The following is a 24,288-nucleotide window of genomic DNA, read 5'->3' on the forward strand; positions in this document are numbered from 1 at the left end:
GTAAGATCTTCTGCACATTTTAATTTTGTATTTGGGGGGGGGGTTATCTTGCAGCCGCGTGCGTGCATCACGCTATTCGGTACTTCCGGTTCGTGGAAACTAGCTCTGGGCTAGTGTTTATAGTTCCGCCTCGTGAGGCGCGGCAGGCAGCCTCATAGCAGCAGCAGCAGCGGCGTGTTGTTTACGTTGTTTACTAACAGACTGAAGGGTCAGTAATCATCCACACTGACCGAGAGTCAGTGGGTCAGTCAGCTGCTTTGGTTGAGGTTCCACTTCCTCAGTGTGGATGTCAACAACACAGCTAGCCGTTAGCAGCGTTAGCATCGGTACAGTGACAGTCCCTCTACTGTACTGACTCTATAGCCAGGCTTTCATTTTCGTCTGTGCGCAAAAAAAACAAACATACTGACTCTAATAATAACAGCCTATTATTATAGGCCCTTTATCTGCTTCATGTCGTTAGATGTCATTGTTTAGACTGAAGAGCTGATCGACTCACATCCAGATATTACAGGTACGGTTATTATGGCTTATTGTATGATGTAATTGTATCTCATAGCTGCTTTGTTCTCTCTCTGTGTGTGTGTGTGTGTGTGTGTGTGTGTGTCTCTCATGTGCAGCTCGATCTGTCTGTCTGTCTGTCTGTCTGTCTGCCTGCCTGTCTGTCTGTCTTTCTGTCTGTCTGTCTGCCTGTCTGTCTGCCTGTCTGCCTGTCTGCCTGTCTGTCTGCCTGCCTGTCTCATGTCTGTCTGTGTGTGTGTGTGTGTGTGTGTGTGTGTGTGTGTGTGTGTGTGAGAGAGAGAGACAGTGATATACAGTGTGTCATTAATCTGTCGTCTCGTGTTTGTCCAATGTTTACATAACAATTAAGGCTTTTTTAAAATGTTTTCATTGAACCTTTATTTATTTTATTTTACTATGTTTTATTTTGAGTTAGTGTTTGTAAACAATACTAAGTGTTGCCTTTGTTAAATGTTAAATGTTTGTCTGTGTCACTCCCAGGAAGACTAGCTTTTGTCAAGGCAAAAGCTAATGGGGATCCTTATAAACAATAAACAATAAACAAAGATCAAGCCAAGAGGCAGACATACAGTTACACATCAGTGGTTCCCAAAGTGGGGTCCGGGGACCCCCAGGGGTCCTTGAGGGAGTTCCAGGGGTCCCCAGCTTAAATGATAGTTTGGACCCAAACGGACCCCTTATGGGTCTGTGACTCTGAGTGGGTCCGTTTGGTTCCATTTGTACCCTCTCAGAGTTAAATTAACATTGATTTTACAATATAAATATGGGGGTCCCAGAGATATAAATGCCATTAAATGGGGGGTCCGTAGACTAATGCATGTCAAACTGGGGTTCCTTGACATGAAAAAGTATGTGTGAACCACTGCAATACATTAGAGAAAACAGACAGAGTAATTATTACATCCATATTTATCCTCAAGAATACCTAAAAAACAATACAATAAGAAATCTACAAAGAGGTACCTGAATCCTCCAGACGCGAAAAGGGCAAAATGCTACGTTGTTGTTATAGAAATGTACAATAATATGTGACCAGATTTGACTGAGAGCCTGCCATCGCGCAAATTCCAGCTTTTCAAAACTTTTTTTTCTTCTTTTTTTTTCTTCAAAATGAGTTAACAGACTCTTCACATACTAGAGCATGTCTGAAATAAGTGTCAGAGCTGAAATCGACATGTAAATATGAAATAAATGCTTAAACATGTAGCTATAGGTGTAATGTTAGAGACCACAGAAGACATGTAAATATGAAATAAATGCTTAAACATGTAGCTATAGGTGTAATGTTAGAGACCACAGAAGACATGTAAATATGAAATAAATGCTTAAACATGTAGCTATAGGTGTAATGTTAGAGACCACAGAAGACATGTAAATATGAAATAAATGCTTAAACATGTAGCTATAGGTGTAATGTTAGAGTCCACAGAAGACATGTAAATATGAAATAAATGCTTAAACATGTAGCTATAGGTGTAATGTTAGAGTCCACAGAAGACATGTAAATATGAAATAAATGCTTAAACATGTAGCTATAGGTGTAATGTTAGAGACCACAGAAGACATGTAAATATGAAATAAATGCTTAAACATGTAGCTATAGGTGTAATGTTAGAGACCACAGAAGACATGTAAATATGAAATAAATGCTTAAACATGTAGCTATAGGTGTAATGTTAGAGACCACAGAAGACATGTAAATATGAAATAAATGCTTAAACATGTAGCTATAGGTGTAATGTTAGAGACCACAGAAGACATGTAAATATGAAATAAATGCTTAAACATGTAGCTATAGGTGTAATGTTAGAGACCACAGAAGACATGTAAATATGAAATAAATGCTTAAACATGTAGCTATAGGTGTAATGTTAGAGACCACAGAAGACATGTAAATATGAAATAAATGCTTAAACATGTAGCTATAGGTGTAATGTTAGAGACCACAGAAGACATGTAAATATGAAATAAATGCTTAAACATGTAGCTATAGGTGTAATGTTAGAGTCCACAGAAGACATGTAAATATGAAATAAATGCTTAAACATGTAGCTATAGGTGTAATGTTAGAGTCCACAGAAGACATGTAAATATGAAATAAATGCTTAAACATGTAGCTATAGGTGTAATGTTAGAGACCACAGAAGACATGTAAATATGAAATAAATGCTTAAACATGTAGCTATAGGTGTAATGTTAGAGACCACAGAAGTGAACCTTTTCAAGCCTGTTTCAAACTGAACAACCTATATGTCAATTTGAAGCTATGATTCCCTGCTTTCATAAAACATGAACAAACGAAATTCAAAAAAATCCAATGGCAGTCCCTCAGTCAAATGTAGTCACATATATACATGAGAAAATACATATATGAGTCTAACACAGAGTTCTACTAGTACTAGTACCTGTCCAGACATGTGCATGGTGTGTACGTGACGTAACTTTTGAAACTCCTCAGGGGAATTTTCAATGAGCAATAAATAAATCAGGACATTATGAAATAAGTACCCGATCCAGCTTATCGGCTGAGCTCACATACAGTAGTTTGTAACTGGTTGCCAGGGGTTGGGACGATATTCACATAAGAGAGAGCCTACAACGGGTCCATTTGGTTTCGTTTTAAACGCTCTCGAGAGCTTTTTGTTGTTGTTAAAACATCTGCATCAGTAGAACTTAAGAATTCGTATCTGTTTCTCGTATCTAACCCATTCTGACCTGAGATGAGATTCTAAAAATGTTCTTCTACATCCTGACAGTTTTCTGAAAAAGCCATGTTTCTATGTCAGTCGTTCTTCAATTTTTCAAATATAGCAGACCCTACAAGCTCGTAGCGCGCCACTATGAGCTTGTAGATCTGCTATTTTTCAATAGCTAAAGCATAACATAATGCTAACACCAAAAAGGGGTTCCCGCCACAAAAATGGGTTCTAATGGTACCAACATCAATTTGGAAAGAATTGTGGACAAAATCGTATCCGACGACGAGAACAAAATATTCTTTAGTTTTGAGACTCTGACAACCAAAACAAGGGAGCCGTTGAATCATACACTTCCAGAGGTCTACAATATCGTGATTCATATTCCAGTCATATTTCAGTCATATTATTTCCAGTGGTGTACAGTACAACAGGCTGCTTTTAGCACTTCCTGCTCCATCAGTGATGTAAAATATAGGTTTCCATGTGGATTCCCCAGGATGCAAGGATGGTCTTTTAGAAATGAGTCCCAGGATGCAGGGATGGTCTTTTAGAAATGAGTCCCAGGATGCAGGGATGGTCTTTTAGAGATGAGTCCCAGGATGCAGGGATGGTCTTTTAGAAATGAGTCCCAGGATGCAGGGATGGTCTTTTAGAAATGAGTCCCAGGATGCAGGGATGGTCTTTTAGAAATGAGTCCCAGGATGCAGGGATGGTCTTTTAGAGATGAGTCCCAGGATGCAGGGATGGTCTTTTAGAAATGAGTCCCAGGATGCAGGGATGGTCTTTTAGAAATGAGTCCCAGGATGCAGGGATGGTCTTTTAGAAATGAGTCCCAGGATGCAGGGATGGTCTTTTAGAGATGAGTCCCAGGATGCAGGGATGGTCTTTTAGAAATGAGTCCCAGGATGCAGGGATGGTCTTTTAGAAATGAGTCCCAGGATGCAGGGATGGTCTTTTAGAAATGAGTCCCAGGATGCAGGGATGGTCTTTTAGAAATGAGTCCCAGGATGCAGGGATGGTCTTTTAGAAATGAGTCCCAGGATGCAGGGATGGTCTTTTAGAAATGAGTCCCAGGGACATTTTATGAGTCCCACTTCAACCACGTTAGGAGTCATTTTTTTGCCGTTTTTACAAATTGCAGCATTTAATTAAATTTTTTATGGTCATATAATGTGGTTATATTCATGTAGAGAACAGAATAAGAAATGATTATTATAACTAAAGCTAGCAAAAATAAACTAGAATAAAAAACAAGTACAGTAGTGAGTAGTGCATCCTGTGGATGCAGAGGTCATTGTTTTTATTGCATCCCTTAACTAGTATAAACTGCTTGGGGTGCAAAATGCACCCTATTTTAATCTCTGCCTATAAAGATCATATCAGGACAAAATTAATAGAATCAGGCACAAATTTGCTGTTTTATTTGCATACGCATCAAAAGTGGCGGGTTGGCTGGGACGGTGCATACGGACCGGGCGAAATTATTACTTGCGCGCTCTGCTTGCGCAAGTAACAATGTGAGAGGGGTGGGGCCGGGAGATGCCCTTATTTGTTAGCGAAGATTGTATTACTATTGTTGCTTTCTAAGGTGGTGTTTTTACCTGGTTGCTAGGTGGTGGTCATGATGCGGGTGGATGCTAAGGTGGTGATGCTGGGGAAGGAAAGTGTCGGAAAGACCAGCCTGGTGGAGAGATATGTCCATCAACGCTTCCTGGTTGGACCCTACCAAAACGTACGTATTACTTCCTGGTTGGACCCTACCAAAACGTACGTATTACTTCCAGGTAAAATGTATGTACAGTACGTGTAGCGCCTAAATCCCTATATTAGGTGCTACTGACTGGCTGCTGACGGTTGAGGCTGAAGTTTGGACGTGTGCTGAAAGAACTGAGGTCCAGAATGTTCGTAGAGTGGATGTTAAATTATATTTATTCTCCTTACAAAATCCTATACTTTAAATGCAAATAACATAAATAACAATACCGGTCAAACGTGGTGAATGCAACAGTCCCTGTGTCTGCACAGTCAGAAAACAGTTTGCCTCCTATATCAACAACCCCTGCAATTCATTAGGGACAGGGTTAAATACCCTCCCTGTAACTATGGCAACCTGAACTTGACCACACCCCTCAGTGGACATCATTGGCCACAATTAGGAGACTCAAATGGCGCTTACAGTACGTATGAAGGTAAAGTAATGATGATGGATGTGATCTTGTGTCTTCCAGACCATCGGAGCTGCTTTCGTTGCCAAGTCCATTCAGGTCGGAGACAAAGTGGTGACCTTAGGAATCTGGGTGAGTTTTATTATCATTTACTATGAAATAAATCATACGTTTTTTTGTCTGTCAGTTTATCACTCAAAACCCCCGTTCACGGGAAAGGCCCCTGATGTCCCCTGATGTCATAGTAATTGCTGTCGCAATTAAGCCCATATATGGAGATCCCTGATGTCATGAACATTGGCCAGCAACTCTACATCTGACCTCAAGCCTCAAACCCGTAGATCTCCATATTATATGGATATTATGGATATGTGTCAGAACCTGTTCTGACATTCCATATGTTGATCCTTCCCCATCCATCCTTCCCCTTCGACGTCTCCCTTTTGACTGACGGGCCCGCCCCAAAGTTATCAGTGTAGCCGGTGAAAACTAGAGTTCTCAAACGGGCCCGAAAATTAAGGCCCGGCCCCTACCTGGGCCCTCATCAAACCCTGTACACCTCGAGAGAATGTCCCCGCTACCACCCATAGATCTCCATATATGGAGCTGACCTGTTCTGCCATTACATATGTTGATCTGACCCCATCAAACCCTGTACACCTCAAGAGAATGTTGAACTTTAGGAGTCACACAGATTCCTAAAGTTGCCACAATGTTTCAGTTTATTCTGGCGCTTTGGCATGGGGGAGTGGGGTCAGATTATGGAATGAATTCTGTACTGGCCATATATGGAGCGTGATAATAATATGAATGAATGTATTCATAGTCTCTTGCATAAAGTTCTATGTATAGTTCTAGTCATGTGGAATGTTTTAGTACAATTTACAATTTAGGCATTTAGCAGACGCCGCAATGATTTACACTTAGTATCTGATCTATACATGCTTTTAGATGAGCTATTTACATCTAGTTTTGGTTTTAATCTAGTTTTTATTTTGTCTGTGAAAACTGTCAGTATGTTTAGTCATAGTTTTAGTCATCATAGCTTAGTTTCTATTTAATTTTTGGTTTTGTCGGTAGTCAATCAACACTTTCCGGCATAGTTTTTAGTCGACAATATTAATATAACCGATCTAACGAAACATTGTTGTAACCAAATGTCACAAGCTGATTCTGTCTGTCTGTCTGTCTGTCTGTCTGTCTGTCTGTCTGTCTGTCTGTCTGTCTGTCTGTCTGTCTGTCTCTCAGGACACTGCTGGGTCAGAGCGATATGAAGCCATGAGTAGAATTTATTACAGAGGAGCCAGAGCTGCCATCGTCTGCTACGGTAAATATTACTACTACTAGAATGATATGAGGATACTAGTACTAGTACTATACTACTACTAATAATACTACTATCCTTATATAATTATACAAACCCATGTGCAGACACTTTCACTTTTCCCAAATGCAAGCTGTTTATTATCCCATTCTGACCTGAGTTCAGATTCTATAAAATGTCTTCTACATCCTGACAGTTTTCTGAAAAAGCTATGTTTCTACAGTATGTCAGTCGTTCTTCTTCGATTTTTCAAAAATAGCAGAACCTACAAGCTCGTAGCGCGCCACTCGGTGGCGCGCTACGAGCTTGTAGATCTGCTATTTTCTCAATAGCTAAAGCATAGCATAATGCTAACACCAAAAGGGGGTTCCCTCCGCCTAGAATGGGTTATTATTGTTTTGTAACTCTGGCTACTGCACATACGGACTCACTGGCAGTGAGTCGGTATGAGGGACACAGCAGCAAAAAACGTGATTTGCTAAAGCTGTGTGCAAATCAATGTTGTCTTGCACCACACACGGAAGAATGTTCACCACAATGCAGCTGTTGTCATGAAAATGAATTAGTAGATTTATTAATGACTGCATGTCACATCATCAGATTAATGACCGTATGTCACATCATCAGATTAATGACCGTATGTCACATCATCAGATTAATGACCGTATGTCACATCATCAGATTAATGACCGTATGTCACATCATCAGATTAATGACTGTATATCACATGTAATAGATAGTACTTTAGACAGACTTATAGCTCGTTACGTAGACAGCACTAGAATTGCATTTTATGTAGTCATAGCACTTTATAGTACACATGTATATTGTATAATAATATAATATAGTATAGTATGTATAGTTGACATAGATACTCCACTGTTACGTTCTTAGTTTATACATGATTCATGATAACTACTTTTTATATATGTGATGTATTGTATGCCATGCTTTCGTTTTTTGCTTAATGTAAGTCTCTCTGGATTAAGAGCGTCTGCTTTAATTTAACCTTTATTTAACCAGTAAAATCACATTGAGACTGCGTCTCTTTTACAAGTGGGAACTGGCCAAGAGGCAGAAATAAAAATTACACTTCAAAACCACATCATCAATGTTACATTTTGAACCAGCCAATACAAACATCCATAATACACCTTAAAATACCTATGCATCAATACAACAAGTCACCTGTCCTACTTTTTTTCTTTTTAGTAGCAGGGCAAAATACACCATATACACAAATATACACAATCTCCACGATTTTAGGCGATATAAATATGCTAAATGCCTAAATTGTAATTGTAATAAAAGTAATCGCCGGGTGTGTCTGTTAATTGCTTTGCCATGTCAAAGACCTTCATGTGTCATTGGATACAAACTGGTATGTTTACTTATAACACTGTGTTAAAGTTAATGAGTTACTAAAACCACCGTGTACTCCTCGTGGATATGACTGTAGTGGCGTAGTGTGTCAGATCTAATCCCCTCCAACCAACCAGATGTGAACACATGGAGGTAGTGTAGTCTGTCAGATCTAATCCCCTCCAACCAACCAGATGTGAACACATGGAGGTAGTGTAGTCTGTCAGATCTAATCCCCTCCAACCAACCAGATGTGAACACATGGAGGTAGTGTAGTCTGTCAGATCTAATCCCCTCCAACCAACCAGATGTGAACACATGGAGGTAGTGTAGTCTGTCAGATCTAATCTCCTCCAACCAACCAGATGTGTCATTTTGTGTCTGATGTTCTGTAGATCTGACAGACAGACAGCAGGTAGTGTATAGTGTGTCATTCTGTGTCTGATGTTTTGTAGATCTGACGGACAGCAGCAGTTTCCAGCGTGCACGCTTCTGGGTGAAAGAACTCCAGAACTGTGAAGAGGTAACTGTCTGTCTGTCTGTCTGTCTGTCTGTCTGTCTGTCTGTCTGTCTGTCTGTCTGTCTGTCTGTCTGTCTGTCTGTCTGTCTGTCTGTCTGTCTGTCTCTGTCTCTGTCTCTGTCTCTGTCTCTGTCTCTGTCTCTGTCTCTGTCTCTGTCTCTGTCTCTGTCTCTGTCTCTGTCTCTGTCTCTGTCTCTGTCTCTCTCTCTCTCTCTCTCTCTCTCTCTCTCTCTCTCTCTCTCTCTCTCTCCACTACCATTGAAATAAGATGTTTTTCAGTTGCTTCGTATCGATATATTCTGTGCATCCAATTCTTATTTTAAACTTGGTGTCAGTGAAAAAGGAACAAACAGCCGCACACTGACAGGCTTCATTTTACGTTCATGTTAGACCCGCGGAACGCTTTGTCCATATTTTCTACAGTCTATGGTCGGGACAGTGTACTGTACATTGATGAACATTACATTAATAATAACAATACTAATCATAAGGACAGCGGTCCGTAACAGGTCGGGACAGTGTACTGTACATTGATGAACATTACATTAAAAATGCAGTGTAAATATACCAGATTCAGCAAGACTTGCTAATTTCCATCTGCAGCCCCCAGACATCAAACATCAAACAATACAAACAGGACTGACTTACAGGACATAGCATACAAATACCTAGTACATTCCAAACGCAATAAGACTAGCAAGAATAAGAAATAAGAAAAGATTAAACTATTAGATAAAACTATTATTAGGGTAGGTTTTTACTCTAATAATCTCTCTCTAACACAGCGTACAAATGAAATACACCTAAAATAACCGTGAATGGTTTTGGAGTGTAAACGGTGTGGTGGGCACTGACCCAGTGACCCTCGCTGTGCTACGCTGCCGTTGTATTGATATGCTGACCTGAAGTCTCAAATGACAGACATAATAATAATAATAATATCTCAAACTTATATAGCGCTTTTCTGAGTACCCAAAGACGCTTTACATGGGGGGGGGGTGCTTTACAGAGGTAACAACACATTAAAAACAACATTAATAGAAAAAGGAAAAATAACACTAAAAGCTAAAGAACATTAAAAGACAGTGAAAAGGGTTAGCTATAGGGAAGGCAATTTTGAAGAGGTGGGTTTTGAAGGTTTGAAGGGTGGGGGCATCTCTGAGTGCCTTAAGTGGTGGGCTTCAGACATGTTTTTGTGCTTTCATATGTGCAGAGATATTTGTGACGATAATTGTGTGTGTGTGTGTGTGTGTGTGTGTGTGTGCGCGTGTGTGTGCGTGTGCGTGTGTGTGTGTGTGTGTGCGTGTGCGTGTGCGTGTGCGTGTGCGTGTGCGTGCGCGTGCGCGTGCGCTTGCGTGTGTGTGTGTGTGTGTGTGTGTGTGTGTGTGTGTGTGTGTGTGTGTGTGTGTGTGTGTGTGTGCGTGCGTGCGTAGCATTGTCAGATCTATCTGTGTGGAACCAAAGTGGACCTGGTGGACGCAGACCGCAGCATCAGGCAGATCGACCGGCACGACGCCCAGGACTTTGCTGACGGTAGGTTCTGGTTCTGGAAGAGAAAAAAAAACAATACCGGATTTATCAGGTCGGACCGGTTGGCCCGCGGGCCAGCCCGCCGACCCGGTAAATTCGGGTGCAGTACTTAGTTTAGACAGTTTTTGGTTTAGACTACTCATTGGTTAGACCAGTCATTAGTCCTACATCTACAACCTATCTCAAACCCTCACCTAAACCTAACCTCCCACAGGGGCAGCACACCTAAACCTAACCTTAACCCATGTCTAACCAATGACTAGTCTAAACTAAGTATGCACCCTAAACCCTCACCCTAAACCTATAACCTCCCACGGGGCAGCACACCTAAACCTAACCTTAACCCATGTCTAACCGATGACTAGTCTAAACTAAGTATGCACCCTAAACCCTCACCCTAAACCTAGCCTCCCACAGGGCAGCACACCTAAACCTAACCTTAACCCGTGTCTAACCAATGACTAGTCTACACTAAGTATGCACCCTAAACCTAACCTCCCACGGGGCAGCACACCTAAACCTAACCTTAACCCATGTCTAACCAATGACTAGTCTACACTAAGTATGCACCCCGGTAAATTCACCTCCCTCCTTCTGGGGTTTTGACAGCAAAGGTTTTGTTTTAGTCAGTCTTTTGAATAGTTTTAAGTCACCTGGAATGTTGTAGTGTTAGTCGTTTAAAAAAAAATCTACAGTTGATTTAGTCGACTGTATTTTACCTCGATGCCGCCGTAATGACTGTTTTTACACTTGCTGAAAAGTAGCTGATCTACAAGCTCACAACGCGTTGCAGCGCGAAAGTCTGCTATTTTCAGCATGCAAGCGAGTGCTAAATGACTCATACTGGATCTCCTGTCCACTAGTCCCTCCCTTCCTAACGTTTTAGTCTAGTTTTTATTTGCTGACAATCGTCACTATATTTAGTCTTATAGTTTTAGTCAATCATAGTTTAGTTTTCATTTAGTTTCCATGTCGTTTTCGTCAGTGAAAAAAGGTAGTCGACGAACATTTCTTTGTCATTAGTTTAGACGACGAAATCATGTGTAAAAATCATGTGTAAATGTAGAAGATATAATTTTATGTGTAAACGTAGAAGATATAATTTTATGTGTAAACGTAGAAGATATAATTTTATGTGTAAACGTAGAAGATATAATTTTATGTGTAAACGTAGAAGATCTTATTTTATGTGTAAACGTAGAAGACATTATTTTTGGGGCACGGTGGCACAGTTGGTAGTGCTGTCGCCTCACAGCTAGAAGGTCCTGGGTTCGATTCCCGCTCGGGGCACTGTGGGTGCTGGCGGCGTGTTTCCTCCTCCGCGTCATCAGTGCCCATACCCGAAGGTGGGGTTGGCGATAGGGCCTTTTTTTTAGTTTGCATGTTCTCCCCGTGTCCCCATAGGGTAGGTACCCTCACAAAAACATGCAGTAATCCTGGTCTCTAAACTGCCTCCCCCTGGCCAGCCGGGGCGCCTGATGGAGGGGAAAGGAGCTGGTTGGAATAACGTGTTCCTTCCACGCGCTACGTCCAACCAGGGAAACTCCCCCCTGTCAGGTGTAAAGGAGCAACTTGGACACTCAGGCATGAAGGAAGCATGAGTTCAAGTCCGTTGCTCTCCCCAGGTTGGCGGAGGGTGTGTAGAGCCCAGGATCACATTAGATGATTGGCACAGGGGTGAAAAATGGGTTACAAAATCGTGGGATAAAAAAAAAATATATATAAAAAAAAAAGAAGACATTATTTTCTGTGTAAACGTCGTAGACGTGACACATGCTTGTCGTTAACAGAGATCGGAGCGCAGCTGTTTGAGACTTCCAGCAAGACCGGAAACAACGTAGGTAAGTCCACCCTCCCCTCTGGGACGATCTCATTGGTCCACCCTCCCCTCTGGGACGATCTCATTGGTCCACCCTCCTTCTGGGACGATCTCATTGGTCCACCCTCCTTCTGGGAGGAGCTCATTGGTTCGACCACCGGACCAGTGCTGTTCAGTCATTGGTTGGTAGACCAGACTGCGAATGAGAGGTCAACGCATCGACAAACTATTTTATATTGACAGCACAACAAACTTAACTTACTTACTTTGTTGGAAAGGTATAACTTGTACAATTTACAATGTAGGCTTTTATCAGACGCTCTTAATCCAGAGCGATTTACAGTAAGCGAGGCCAAAACATGGTAATACATCACATACATAAAAAGCTGAGAACAGAACAGTGGAATATCTATATAATGAAACTATGCGTACACACTTTATAGTGCTTTGTCTACGTAACTATATTGTCACATCACAGCTGTCACTCGATCCTGTAGGTTCACACTCTATAACATACGACGAATTAGACCGTTCCTCACCCAGGAATCAGCCCAGCTCCTAATCCAGACAACAGTCTTGTCAAAACTCGACTATTGTAACTCCCTCCTTACTGGCCTACCAGCATGTGCACTTAAGCCTCTCCAACTGATTTAAAATGCCGCAGCTCGCTTGGTCTTCAAACAGCCAAAATTCTCACATGTCTCCCCCCTGCTCCGCTCCCTCCACTGGCTCCCGGTCGCTGCCCGCACAGAATACAAAACTCTGATGCTGGCATTCATAGCGACCAAAGGCATGGCACCCCCATATCTTGCAAGTATGATTGAACCCTACAAACCCTCCCGCGCACTCAGATCAGCCAACGCAGGGAAGTTGGAAGTACCCTCACTAAAAATGCCGGGACAACACTCCACACGTCCCAAACTCTTCTCCCTTCTGGCTCCAAAACTGTGGAATGCACTTCCCATTGCAGTCAGAACTGCAGCATCACTCCCAATCTTCCGCCGTAGTCTGAAAACCCACCTTTTCAGACTCCATCATGGCCCGTAGCACTTACCCTACCCCCTTAGATAGCATTTCTGTAGACTTAGATAGCATTTGATACAGACTTATAGCATGTTATGTAGACAGCACTATAATTGCATTGTATGTAGTCATAGCACGTCATTGTACATATGTATAGCATAGTGTATAGTATATATGTATAGTTTGTATGTATAGTTTCATTATATAGATATTCCACTGTTACGTTTGCATGTTTCATGATAAATGCTTTTTATGTGATGTATTCACATGCTTTTTTGTGTGTGTGTGTGTGTGTGTGTGTGTGTGTGTGTGTGTGTGTGTGTGTGTGTGTGTGTGTGCCTGTGCGTGCGCGTGCGTGCGTGCGTGCGCGTGCGTGTGTGCGTCAGATGAATTGTTTCATAGGGTAGCAGACGACTACAACAGCTCCAGCTTCCAGTACATGTCAGGTCAGTGGGATAATTATAATATATATATAAGTACAGTCTGGAGCAACGGAAGCTCTGATCATGAGTAAAATATAAATGCTTCCGTCATACAGTCTGGAGCAACGGAAGCTCTGATCACGAGTAAAATATAAATGCTTCCGTCGTACAGTCTGGAGCAACGGAAGCTCTGATCATGAGTAAAATAGAAATGCTTCCGTCATACAGTCTGGAGCGACGGAAGCTCTGATCATGAGTAAAATCTAAATGCTTCCGTCGTACAGTCTGGAGCAACGGAAGCTCTGATCACGAGTAAAATATAAATGCTTCCGTCGTACAGTCTGGAGCAACGGAAGCTCTGATCACGAGTAAAATATAAATGCTTCCGTCGTACAGTCTGGAGCAACGGAAGCTCTGATCATGAGTCAAATATAAATGCTTCCGTCGTACAGTCTGGAGCAACGGAAGCTCTGATCACGAGTAAAATATAAATGCTTCCGTCGTACAGTCTGGAGCAACGGAAGCTCTTATCATGAGTCAAATATAAATGCTTCCGTCGTACAGTCTGGAGCAACGGAAGCTCTGATCACGAGTAAAATATAAATGCTTCCTGTCGTACAGTCTGGAGCAACGGAAGCTCTGATCACGAGTAAAATATAAATGCTTCCTGTCGTACAGTCTGGAGCAACGGAAGCTCTGATCATGAGTAAAATATAAATGCTTCCGTCATACAGTCTGGAGCAACGGAAGCTCTGATCACGAGTAAAATATAAAGGCTTTACAGTCGCCCAAATGTATCCTAATGTAAATAGAAATCATCTAAGCATACTGTGTACTATATAGCTTGTTGCTTAGCAGAAATGGAATTGAAAAAATACGCTCTAAAGATATTTTAAAATATATTTAATAGTTGTTTGGCTATGCGAGACTACGTTTCAGAGGGCACTGAATTAAGCAATATTACACGAGAGGGTGTGGGTTAACGATAGTTACGTATGTAACTACGGTTCTATGAGTCCCGAATGACCGCCAGAGGCGGTGCTTTAAGCATGAATATGTCCTTCGCGCATGCGTCGTCGAGTGTTGTATACAAACAAAGTCAATTTTGACCCCGTGATGACCCGAAGTAGTCTATATCTTCCGGCAGTCTGCAGGGGATCAGTCTCTACAGAATTTTCTCGCGCGAACTCGAGGATTCTGAGTGACAGAGTGCCTCTGGCGGTCATTCGGGACTCATAGAACCGTAGTTACATACGTAACTATCGTTCTATTTCGTCCCTGCTGACCGCCAGAGGCGGTGCTTTAAGCATGAATGACTTATGCCAGCCAAGTCACGAGGGATCCTGATCACAAACCATAAGGAGTAGGCTTGGAGGACTCTCGTAAGAGGACCACGTCCAGCGGGTGGGGAGTGGCAACACTCACCCAGAGGAACAGACAACTCGCTGTGATGCCCATGAGGCAGCGGCACAGATACATTCCAGGGGTACTTCCCTCGGGGCAGCCCATGATGTGGGGACGCTCCCGTTAAGAGTGGCACCTCACGCCAAATGGTAAGGTACGATCACTCGCCCCATAAACGTGGTTGATGGCATCCACAATAGTGTGGGGCGGACGCTGTCTGGAGAGAGCGCTACCTTTGAAAGGGCCATCGTCACAACGGAACAGCCATTCTGACCGCCGAAAGCATTCGGCAGGTCTAACAAGCGGCTCTCAGGGCCCACACTGGGCGCAATAGGTCCCGCTCGTCCATCCACTCTCCTGGTGGAGGGTAAAACTATGCTAGCCGTATAGGCTGGTTGAGGTGTGTATGTGACAGCACCCTCAGGAGGAACACTGTTCGGCCACAGAGACACTCAGGCCGTCTGAGCTTTGCTTCGAACGCAAGTCACTAACAGACAGGACGTGCCGCTCACGGCCACGCTTCGTTACAGCAATATTGATTCTAGCATATCAACATGATATTGCCCCTACTTATGCTTTTAGAGTAGGAGATCGGCCCTTGTCTAGGAGGGACTGCGGAACTCCAGACAGGTAGGCAGAGCAGCGCACTAGGTCTTTGCTCTGGCCTCAGTTGGAAATAGGTTCCATCGGTTATCGTACAGTAGCCTGATGGATGTCATGGATGTCACCCTTGAATTCAGGGTGGCATGCCTGGCTGGTTCCACACAGCGGTTCAGGGCCGCCAGTGGCCAAACGCACAGTTGGGGGCGTTGAGCATTTGAATGCCGTATCCGACCGCCTCCCAGTTGGGGAGACCTCTGTCGGGGAGACGCCATGGCGTCCTCCGACTGGGTCTGGAGACCAAGTACTTCTTGGCTGGGGGGGGGGGGGGGGGGGGGCAACCAGCAGTATGGTGTGACCCTCCTAAATAACTCTGAGGCGCTGGTCGTATCAGAGAGGCAGTGGCAAGGCATATGCAGTGCCTCTGGCAGTGCGCATTTAAAAGGATAGTGCCCTGTGGGCGGTGGTCTGCTTAGGGCCATGTGTGTCAGGAACGATGTAGGTCGTTCCGTTCATACTGGCTATGTGGCAGGAAGCCTAAGAAGTCCAGCAGGCTGACAGCCATTTGTGGCGTTCAGGTTCTATGAAACCGTCGGACCCTTGCGTCCTGGCCCGGTGGGCTGGGTGTCTCCGTTAGGGAGAACCAGGGAGGTTAGTGAGGTCCAGGGTGAGGAGGTCCACCTCCGCTCTGCCGGGGTAGCCTCTGATTAGTGTTCACCACCACTGGATGGGGTACCGCTCCCCTCATGGAAGCTTTCGATGGGAGGGAGAGCCTACCATGTAGTCCCGCTCTCCACTCAGACAACTTGCCTATAGGCTGATCGGGCGGGGAGGCTGCCCAAGTCAGGAGGGGGTCCATAGACACCTACAGCAGCCAAGCAAACGTGGCCCTGCCCGATGACTTACGTGATACACGATCGAGGTGTTGCCCGAACGTATGAGAATGTGCTCGCCTCTCCTGTACGGCAGGAAGTGCACACAAGTCTCAATGTGATTTTTTTACTGGTTAAATAAAGGTTAAATAAAAATACGGCAGGAAGTGCTGTAGAGCGGAGCACACCACTTGCCGCTCCAGCACATTGCCGTGTTCGGCCCAGTAGACTGGCACGAACTTCATAAACCTGTTGGGTCCCATCAGCTTCAAGACATGTCGACACCCGTCTGTCTTGCGTCACAAGGAAGTATGTAGATCGGACTTCCCTTAGTGTGACTGAGGATATACAGCCTCTGTTGCGCCCTTGGGCAGGAGGACACATCACTCCTGGTCTGATAGTAGGGCTCTCGTCATGTTGCTGATAATGGCCATTTTGACCCGCCGGATATGGGGGGCTGGCGTCAGAAGGCGCTGCACAGCCCGGAAAGTCACAGTCAGGTCCCTGCGTGGGACGCCAGGGAACACGCTGGCCTCTAGTGTGGGCCGGCGGTGATACGTGAGCTCCGAGGGCAGTCAAGATGATTTCATCAATGTTGGAGCTCGGCCCTTTGGGAGGCGTGATGTGTCGTAGGCCTACAAGCTGCAGCCTGGTCTTCCCCACCTGGATGGTTCGCTCCGGCGCTTCTCGCCCCGGCTGAACCACCTAGTGCTCCTGGCTCCTCAGGGAGACTACGGAGAGTTGGCCTAGTCTCATCAGTCAAGCTTGACTGTGGAAACCCGGCTTGGCGACGGGCTAGAGATACGATGGGCATCAGCCGTCCGTGCTCTGAGGACATGACGCCAATGCCTCCGGTGATACACCCAAGGTGGCTGAGCCAGTATTAACGTTGCCACTATTAGGTGTGAAAAGGAGGCCCCAGTGAGCAGGTTGCCTGTGCTCCTGTACTGGGGTCGAGGTCACCTAGCGTTCCGCCGCCGGGCCTCGTTGGAGAACACAATGAGGGATGCAGTGACAGGCTTGGTGGCTGGCATGTAACCCAGGCCAGCCCTTATCGCCTTGTGCGTTCCAATCTATTAAAGTGTCAAGTCGTAACGGGTTGTCTCAGGACACTTTTTTCAATCAGGGCAGGGCTGCCAGGATTTCGCCATCGGTATAGAGATGGGAGAAAGCCCTGATCGTCCGCCCGGCAGGCCTGTAGCTGACTCAGGTACAGGCGTGGGGGACGGCGAAGACGGCAAAGCCGCGTCTGCAGTAGGCGCTTGGAGGAGCCGACTGCCTGCTTTAGTATGCGTTCCACGGCTATGCGCATGAGCTGAGAAGTGGGAGGCTGGCTCTGATGCCTGGGAGGCACTGCCTTCTGCATCTTCCTCATAGTCATGGAAGTGCATAGCTTAAGCTGTCGGGGAGAGCACATCAACCTCGAGTCAGCTGTGGCATCAGAGAGGGAGGCGCTTCGGCACCCTCCGAGGTGCCTAGGTGTCATCCGAAGTGAGCATGGACCTCATGTGGGCCAACTCCGCAGATAGCTGAGCCCTCTCGGATCTGCTGTAGCCAGCGGTCAGACCTTTTCCTCCTGGCACACGGGGCAGGACCAAGGTTGGCTCACGGCTGAAGGAGAGCTTCATACGAGGTACAAAAGTGGGAGCTCTCCATTGTGGTGGCACCGGTTACTCTGGACCGGCCGGTGCGCACAAGTCCCAACTAGCCCAGGGCGCGGACGCTGCTGGTTGCTAGGTGTTGGCCGTATGCTGGGGGGAGGAGGCGCGTACGCTGCCTGTACCAGCAGAGGCTTTCGAGGTACAAAAGTGGGAACTTTCCGTTGTGGTGGCACCGGTTCCTTTGGGCCGGCCGGTGCACACCAGTCCCAACTAGCCCAGGGCGCGGACGCTACTGGTTGCTAGGGGTGGGGCCGTATGCTGTAGGAAGGGAGCGCGGACGCTGCCTGTACCAGCAGAGGCTTTAACTTAGATCGGCATCTAATGACTTAATCGAAAAACTGAATGCTGCTATACCTGCCGCAGCATGCATTTACGTTTTATGCAAATGCTCATTGTAGCACTTTGAGATTCAACCAGATGTAAAGTGCATCATAGAAACAGCACACAGATGTTGCTGTTAGATAGACTGTGCGACCTGCATGGTGTGCACTACTACGCATTCATGCTGGGAGGAGGGAGCACTAACGCTGCCTACCCCAGCCAGAAGTTTGGTTAAATAAACCGACACAAGCTAGTTTTGGAGAAAAGGCTACAACCGATAGCTCCACCAATAGGGGCCACCTGCCGAAGGAAGGGAGCGCGTACGCTGCCTGTATCAGCTGCAGCTAAGAACAGAACAAGCTATACACCGATAGCTGTTAATAAATGCTTGAGCTAACAAACATTAGTAGTAAGTAACATCAAGCTGGCCGTATGCTGGAGGAGCGGAGCGCATACGCTGCCTGCCCTGTACCAGCTGGGCCAACAAACAGTAAAGCAAGCTATACACAGATAGCTTTTTTTTATCTTAGATAGTATAATAAGCGCTTGGGCTACAACTACAGGTAGCAGCGCCAGTTAGAGATCTATGCTGGAGACCAGCTGGGCTACTAAAAACAAGACAAGCTATAGCCTGTTCATAAACAGCTTTAACTTTAAACTACTGGTAGCTGCTGTGAGCTACGCTGGCAGCAGTGCCAGATACCCTGTGCTGGGGACCAGCTGGGTTAATGGGACCTACAGATGGACAAACCAAGTTGCACCCACTGTATATGCAAAAACTGTTAATGGAGCTTTGAGCTCCAGACATAATAATAATAAACTTTATTTATATAGCACATTTTCATACATAAATGTAACTCAAAGTGCTTCACATTAAAATAAAATAATATAAAATCATACTGTATAATAATACATACTGGTAGCAGCTTCAGCTAGGCCCACTGCTGGGGGCCAGCTGGGTTAACAACCAGACAGGCTATGTACACCAATAGCTATTTAGCTACAGACTATACTGGTAGCAACATCAATACCCTGGGAGGACGCAGGTATAGCTGCTCCTGTACCGGGCTAATAATAACAACAAGAATACAGCACATTGCCGTGTTCGGCCCAGTAGACTGGCACGAACTTCATAAACCTGTTGGGTCCCATCAGCTTCAAGACATGTCGACACCCGTCTGTCTTGCGTCACAAGGAAGTATGTAGATCGGACTTCCCTTAGTGTGACTGAGGATATACAGCCTCTGTTGCGCCCTTGGGCAGGAGGACACATCACTCCTGGTCTGATAGTAGGGCTCTCGTCATGTTGCTGATAATGGCCATTTTGACCCGCCGGATATGGGGGGCTGGCGTCAGAAGGCGCTGCACAGCCCGGAAAGTCACAGTCAGGTCCCTGCGTGGGACGCCAGGGAACACGCTGGCCTCTAGTGTGGGCCGGCGGTGATACGTGCGGCAAAGCTTAACTAACTTAAGTCATAAGTTATATGTCGACTGCTGAGAGTATGTAGCGACAATGCTTGCCATCAGCAGGGGCTAACCAAAGCTTGACAGTAGCGTGTTTATCAAACGAAGGTAATATTATGACAGTGTTCTTATCCTTCGGCAAGTCTTATAGTCGCTTATAATAAGCGCTAGCGTTCACAGTTGAACAAAACATGCAGAGCAGGGAGGCGGCGCGAACGCAGCCTCTACTCACAAGAGTTTATGCCATGATACAATAATCATATAATTTGAACGTCTGTTAGCGTTCACAGTCGAAAAAAACTTTTATGCAGAGCAGGGAGGCGGCGCGAACGCAGCCTCTACTCACAAGAGTTTATGCCATGATAAAAATATATATCATATCATTTGGACGTCTGTTTAGCGGGGATAGCACCACTTTAAACGATAACGTACCTTTCGTCCGAGGGGGGTTAGCCTTCCTTACCGGCGAGAGAGATTGGACGCTCCTGCGTCCACGTGAATCCGCGAAATAAACTCCATTCATCGAGGAGATAGAAAACCATAGTCGCAGTTCCTGGAGGGCGAACAAACGCTACTCCGACAGGCAGTCACGCCGTCACAGAACTACCGGCGACCAGGTACAGGCACCGTAGCTGCATATTGTATTGCATAGCAATACCTCGCAGCCCAGTGCAAATTTCTCACCACGACGCGCGAGAAAAATTAGAGACTGATCCCCTGCAGACTGCCGGAAGATATAGACTACTTCGGGTCATCACGGGGTCAAAATTGACTTTGTTTGTATACAACACTCGACGACGCATGCGCGAAGGACATATTCATGCTTAAAGCACCGCCTCTGGCGGTCAGCAGGGACGAAATAGAACTTCAGTGATGCTTGAGAGGGTGTGGGTTAACTTCAGTGATGCTTGCGGAACTCGACTTCGTCTTGTTCCTGACCGCATCCCTGTCGTGGCAATAATCACGTTAAACCACACCCTCGAGTGTAATATTGCAATTCTACCACAGTTACCCTTAAAACTAAGAAAATCGCTGAAAGAATATGTTTTTTTAATGACAGATGTAGTCACTACGACCACAAATAATAATAATAATAAAACTTTATTTGTATAGCACCTTTCATGACATGAAATGCAGCTCAAAGTGCTTTACAGAACAATGGAGAATAAAAAAGAAAAGCAAGGCAACGACATTAAAAAACAAGCAGTAATGCAATACATTGAGGACATGAATAACAAAAAATAAAAGATCAATTAAAAGCAATGTTGTAGAAGTGGGTCTTGAGCTGGGAGGCGGCGCGAACGCAGCCTCTACTCACAAGAGTTTATGCCATGATACAATAATCATATAATTTGAACGTCTGTTAGCGTTCACAGTCGAAAAAAACTTTTATGCAGAGCAGGGAGGCGGCGCGAACGCAGCCTCTACTCACAAGAGTTTATGCCATGATAAAAATATATATCATATCATTTGGACGTCTGTTTAGCGGGGATAGCACCACTTTAAACGATAACGTACCTTTCGTCCGAGGGGGGTTAGCCTTCCTTACCGGCGAGAGAGATTGGACGCTCCTGCGTCCACGTGAATCCGCGAAATAAACTCCATTCATCGAGGAGATAGAAAACCATAGTCGCAGTTCCTGGAGGGCGAACAAACGCTACTCCGACAGGCAGTCACGCCGTCACAGAACTACCGGCGACCAGGTACAGGCACCGTAGCTGCATATTGTATTGCATAGCAATACCTCGCAGCCCAGTGCAAATTTCTCACCACGACGCGCGAGAAAAATTAGAGACTGATCCCCTGCAGACTGCCGGAAGATATAGACTACTTCGGGTCATCACGGGGTCAAAATTGACTTTGTTTGTATACAACACTCGACGACGCATGCGCGAAGGACATATTCATGCTTAAAGCACCGCCTCTGGCGGTCAGCAGGGACGAAATAGAACTTCAGTGATGCTTGAGAGGGTGTGGGTTAACTTCAGTGATGCTTGCGGAACTCGACTTCGTCTTGTTCCTGACCGCATCCCTGTCGTGGCAATAATCACGTTAAACCACACCCTCGAGTGTAATATTGCAATTCTACCACAGTTACCCTTAAAACTAAGAAAATCGCTGAAAGAATATGTTTTTTTAATGACAGATGTAGTCACTACGACCACAAATAATAATAATAATAAAACTTTATTTGTATAGCACCTTTCATGACATGAAATGCAGCTCAAAGTGCTTTACAGAACAATGGAGAATAAAAAAGAAAAGCAAGGCAACGACATTAAAAAACAAGCAGTAATGCAATACATTGAGGACATGAATAACAAAAAATAAAAGATCAATTAAAAGCAATGTTGTAGAAGTGGGTCTTGAGCTGAGCTTTAAAAATGTCTACAAAGGCTGCCTGTCGAAGGTACAGTGGGAGCTTGTTCCATGCCGTCGGCCCGTAGAAGCAAAAAGCTGCTTCCCCGTATTTTTTAGTTGCCAAGGCAACGCGAGCAGGCCAGCAGTGGAAGACCTTAGGGGGCGGTTTGGGACATATTTAGGCAGGCAGTCATGTAGGTAGGAAGGTGCGAGACCATTGAGAGCTTTATAGACAAGTAAAATTATTTTAAAATCAATCCTAAGAACAACCGGAAGCCAGTGCAGTGACCAGTGAAGCCAAAACTGGAGTAATATGTTCTCTCATCTCAGTTCTAGTTAAAACTCTGGCTGCTGCATTTTGGACAAGTTGTAGTCTGTCAGTTGTTTTCTTAGGCAGTCCTGAAAAAAGTGCGTTGCAGTAATCAAGCCGAGAAAAAACAAAGGCGTGGATTAGCGTTTTTGCATCGTCCAAAGACAAATAGGCTCTGATTCGTGCAATATTTCTAAGGTGAAAAAAGGCAATCTTGGTAACATGATTAATAATGTGTGAATTAAAATTCAATTCAGAATCAATAATGACCCCCAGGTTCTTTCCTATACTGTACCGTTACTTTCTACAGTCAGGTTGCCAAGTCTGCTTATTATTGATTCTTTCTGCTCGCTATAGAACCGATTATGAGAACTTCTGTCTGGGGGTACATAACATACAACTGATATAAAGGCTATTCATTCTTTTTTAAAGGTATGATTGACGGTGCCCAAGTTTCAACACACACACACACACACACGATGGATGTGCACACACACGACCACAGAGCGGGCTGCTCCTCCCCTCTTCCCCGGGGAAAGTTTGGGGGAAAAGGCAGCGGGTTCCGACACGAAAAAACAAGCGGTTTGAACTATATGGTTTAGTTGTTTGTCTTCAGTTGTTCACCTCTCCGGTCAGTGGGAACCGGGAGGGGGGGGGCCCACTGCAGGGGCACTTCTCCCCAGCAGTGTTGTTTTCACTGACTAAAACTAAATAAAAACAAATCTATGATGACTAAAACTAAGACTAAATATATACTGACAATTTCGTCAACAAATAAAAACTAGACTAAAATGTTAAGAAGGGACTAGTGGAGAAGAGATCCAGTTTTATGCTGGGTTGCATGCTGAAAATAGCAGATATACAATCTGTCATGTATGATGTAATGTATGATGTCATGTTTCAGAGGACAGCGGAGCGGTATGATGTCATGTATGATGTAATGTATGATGTCATGTTTCAGAGGACAGCGGGGCGGTATGATGTCATGTATGATGTAATGTATGATGTCATGTTTCAGAGGACAGCGGGGCGGTGGACCTCGGACAGAAGAAAGACTCTTACTTCTATTCCTGTTGCCATGGCAACTGAACCTGGACGCAACAGGAAGTGATGTCACTCTGGCTGGAGATGGACGGACAGACAGACAGGACAGGACAGGTCAAAGTTCACAGTTTTTTTTTAGTTTTCACAATAAGAGTTTCCGTTGTGGAATGTTGACGGAGTCAGTGGTTGCCGTTTGGATTACCGGGACCATACGGCCATGTTGGTACAAGTGATCGCAGCAGGAGGCGGGGTTTGTATCCCAGGAGGCGGGGTTTGTATCCCAGGAGGCGGGGTTTGTGACATTTTATGTTCGCAATGATGCACCTTTTTTTTCTTTTGCGTAGCCAATGGTTTTCACCCCCTTTTTTTCCTCAATGTGAATTCGTTATACAAATGTATTCATTCCTCCCACTGCTGTTGGTGACCTTACTGCCAGTGAGGAGCCCCCACCGGGAGGACATACTGTTGTATCCTATACTGACTCACCTGTCAGTGAGGAGCGCCCACCGGGAGGACATACTGTTGTATCATATACTGACTCACCTGCCAGTGAGGAGCGCCCACCGGGAGGACATACTGTTGTATCCTAAACTGACTCAACCTGCCAGTAAGGAGCCCCCACCGCCTCCATCGTGCCCTTCCCGCTCTACACTCCTTGCTGACAGGCTCCACCCCCCCAGAGGCTCCACCCCCCCCAATGTGTAGGAGGCTCCACCCCCCCAGGCTGTAGGAGGCTCCTCCCCCTCCAGACTGTAGGAGGCTCCACCCCTCCAGGCTGTAGGAGGCTCCTCCCCCTCCCCAGACTGTAGAAGGCTCCACCCCTCCAGACTGTAGGATGCTCCACCCCCTCCCCAGACTGTAGGAG

General features: G+C 45.1%; 1 protein-coding gene across 1 annotated transcript; it reads left to right on the forward strand.

The window, feature by feature from the left end:
* The first annotated feature begins 158 nt into the window (after positions 1 to 158).
* Positions 159 to 24,288, forward strand: rab24 (RAB24, member RAS oncogene family). The gene is made up of 9 exons (XM_080779382.1): positions 159 to 514; positions 4,834 to 4,953; positions 5,450 to 5,518; positions 6,635 to 6,713; positions 8,528 to 8,595; positions 10,026 to 10,125; positions 11,913 to 11,963; positions 13,351 to 13,410; positions 23,398 to 24,288. The coding sequence occupies exons 2-9, from the start codon at positions 4,843 to 4,845 to the stop codon at positions 23,466 to 23,468; spliced, it is 609 nt and encodes a 202-aa protein (XP_080635508.1). The 5' UTR covers positions 159 to 514; positions 4,834 to 4,842; the 3' UTR covers positions 23,469 to 24,288.

The sequence above is a fragment of the Protomyctophum bolini genome (genome assembly GCF_963924005.1).
Source record: "Protomyctophum bolini genome assembly, chromosome: 13".
NCBI lineage: Eukaryota > Metazoa > Chordata > Actinopteri > Myctophiformes > Myctophidae > Protomyctophum > Protomyctophum bolini.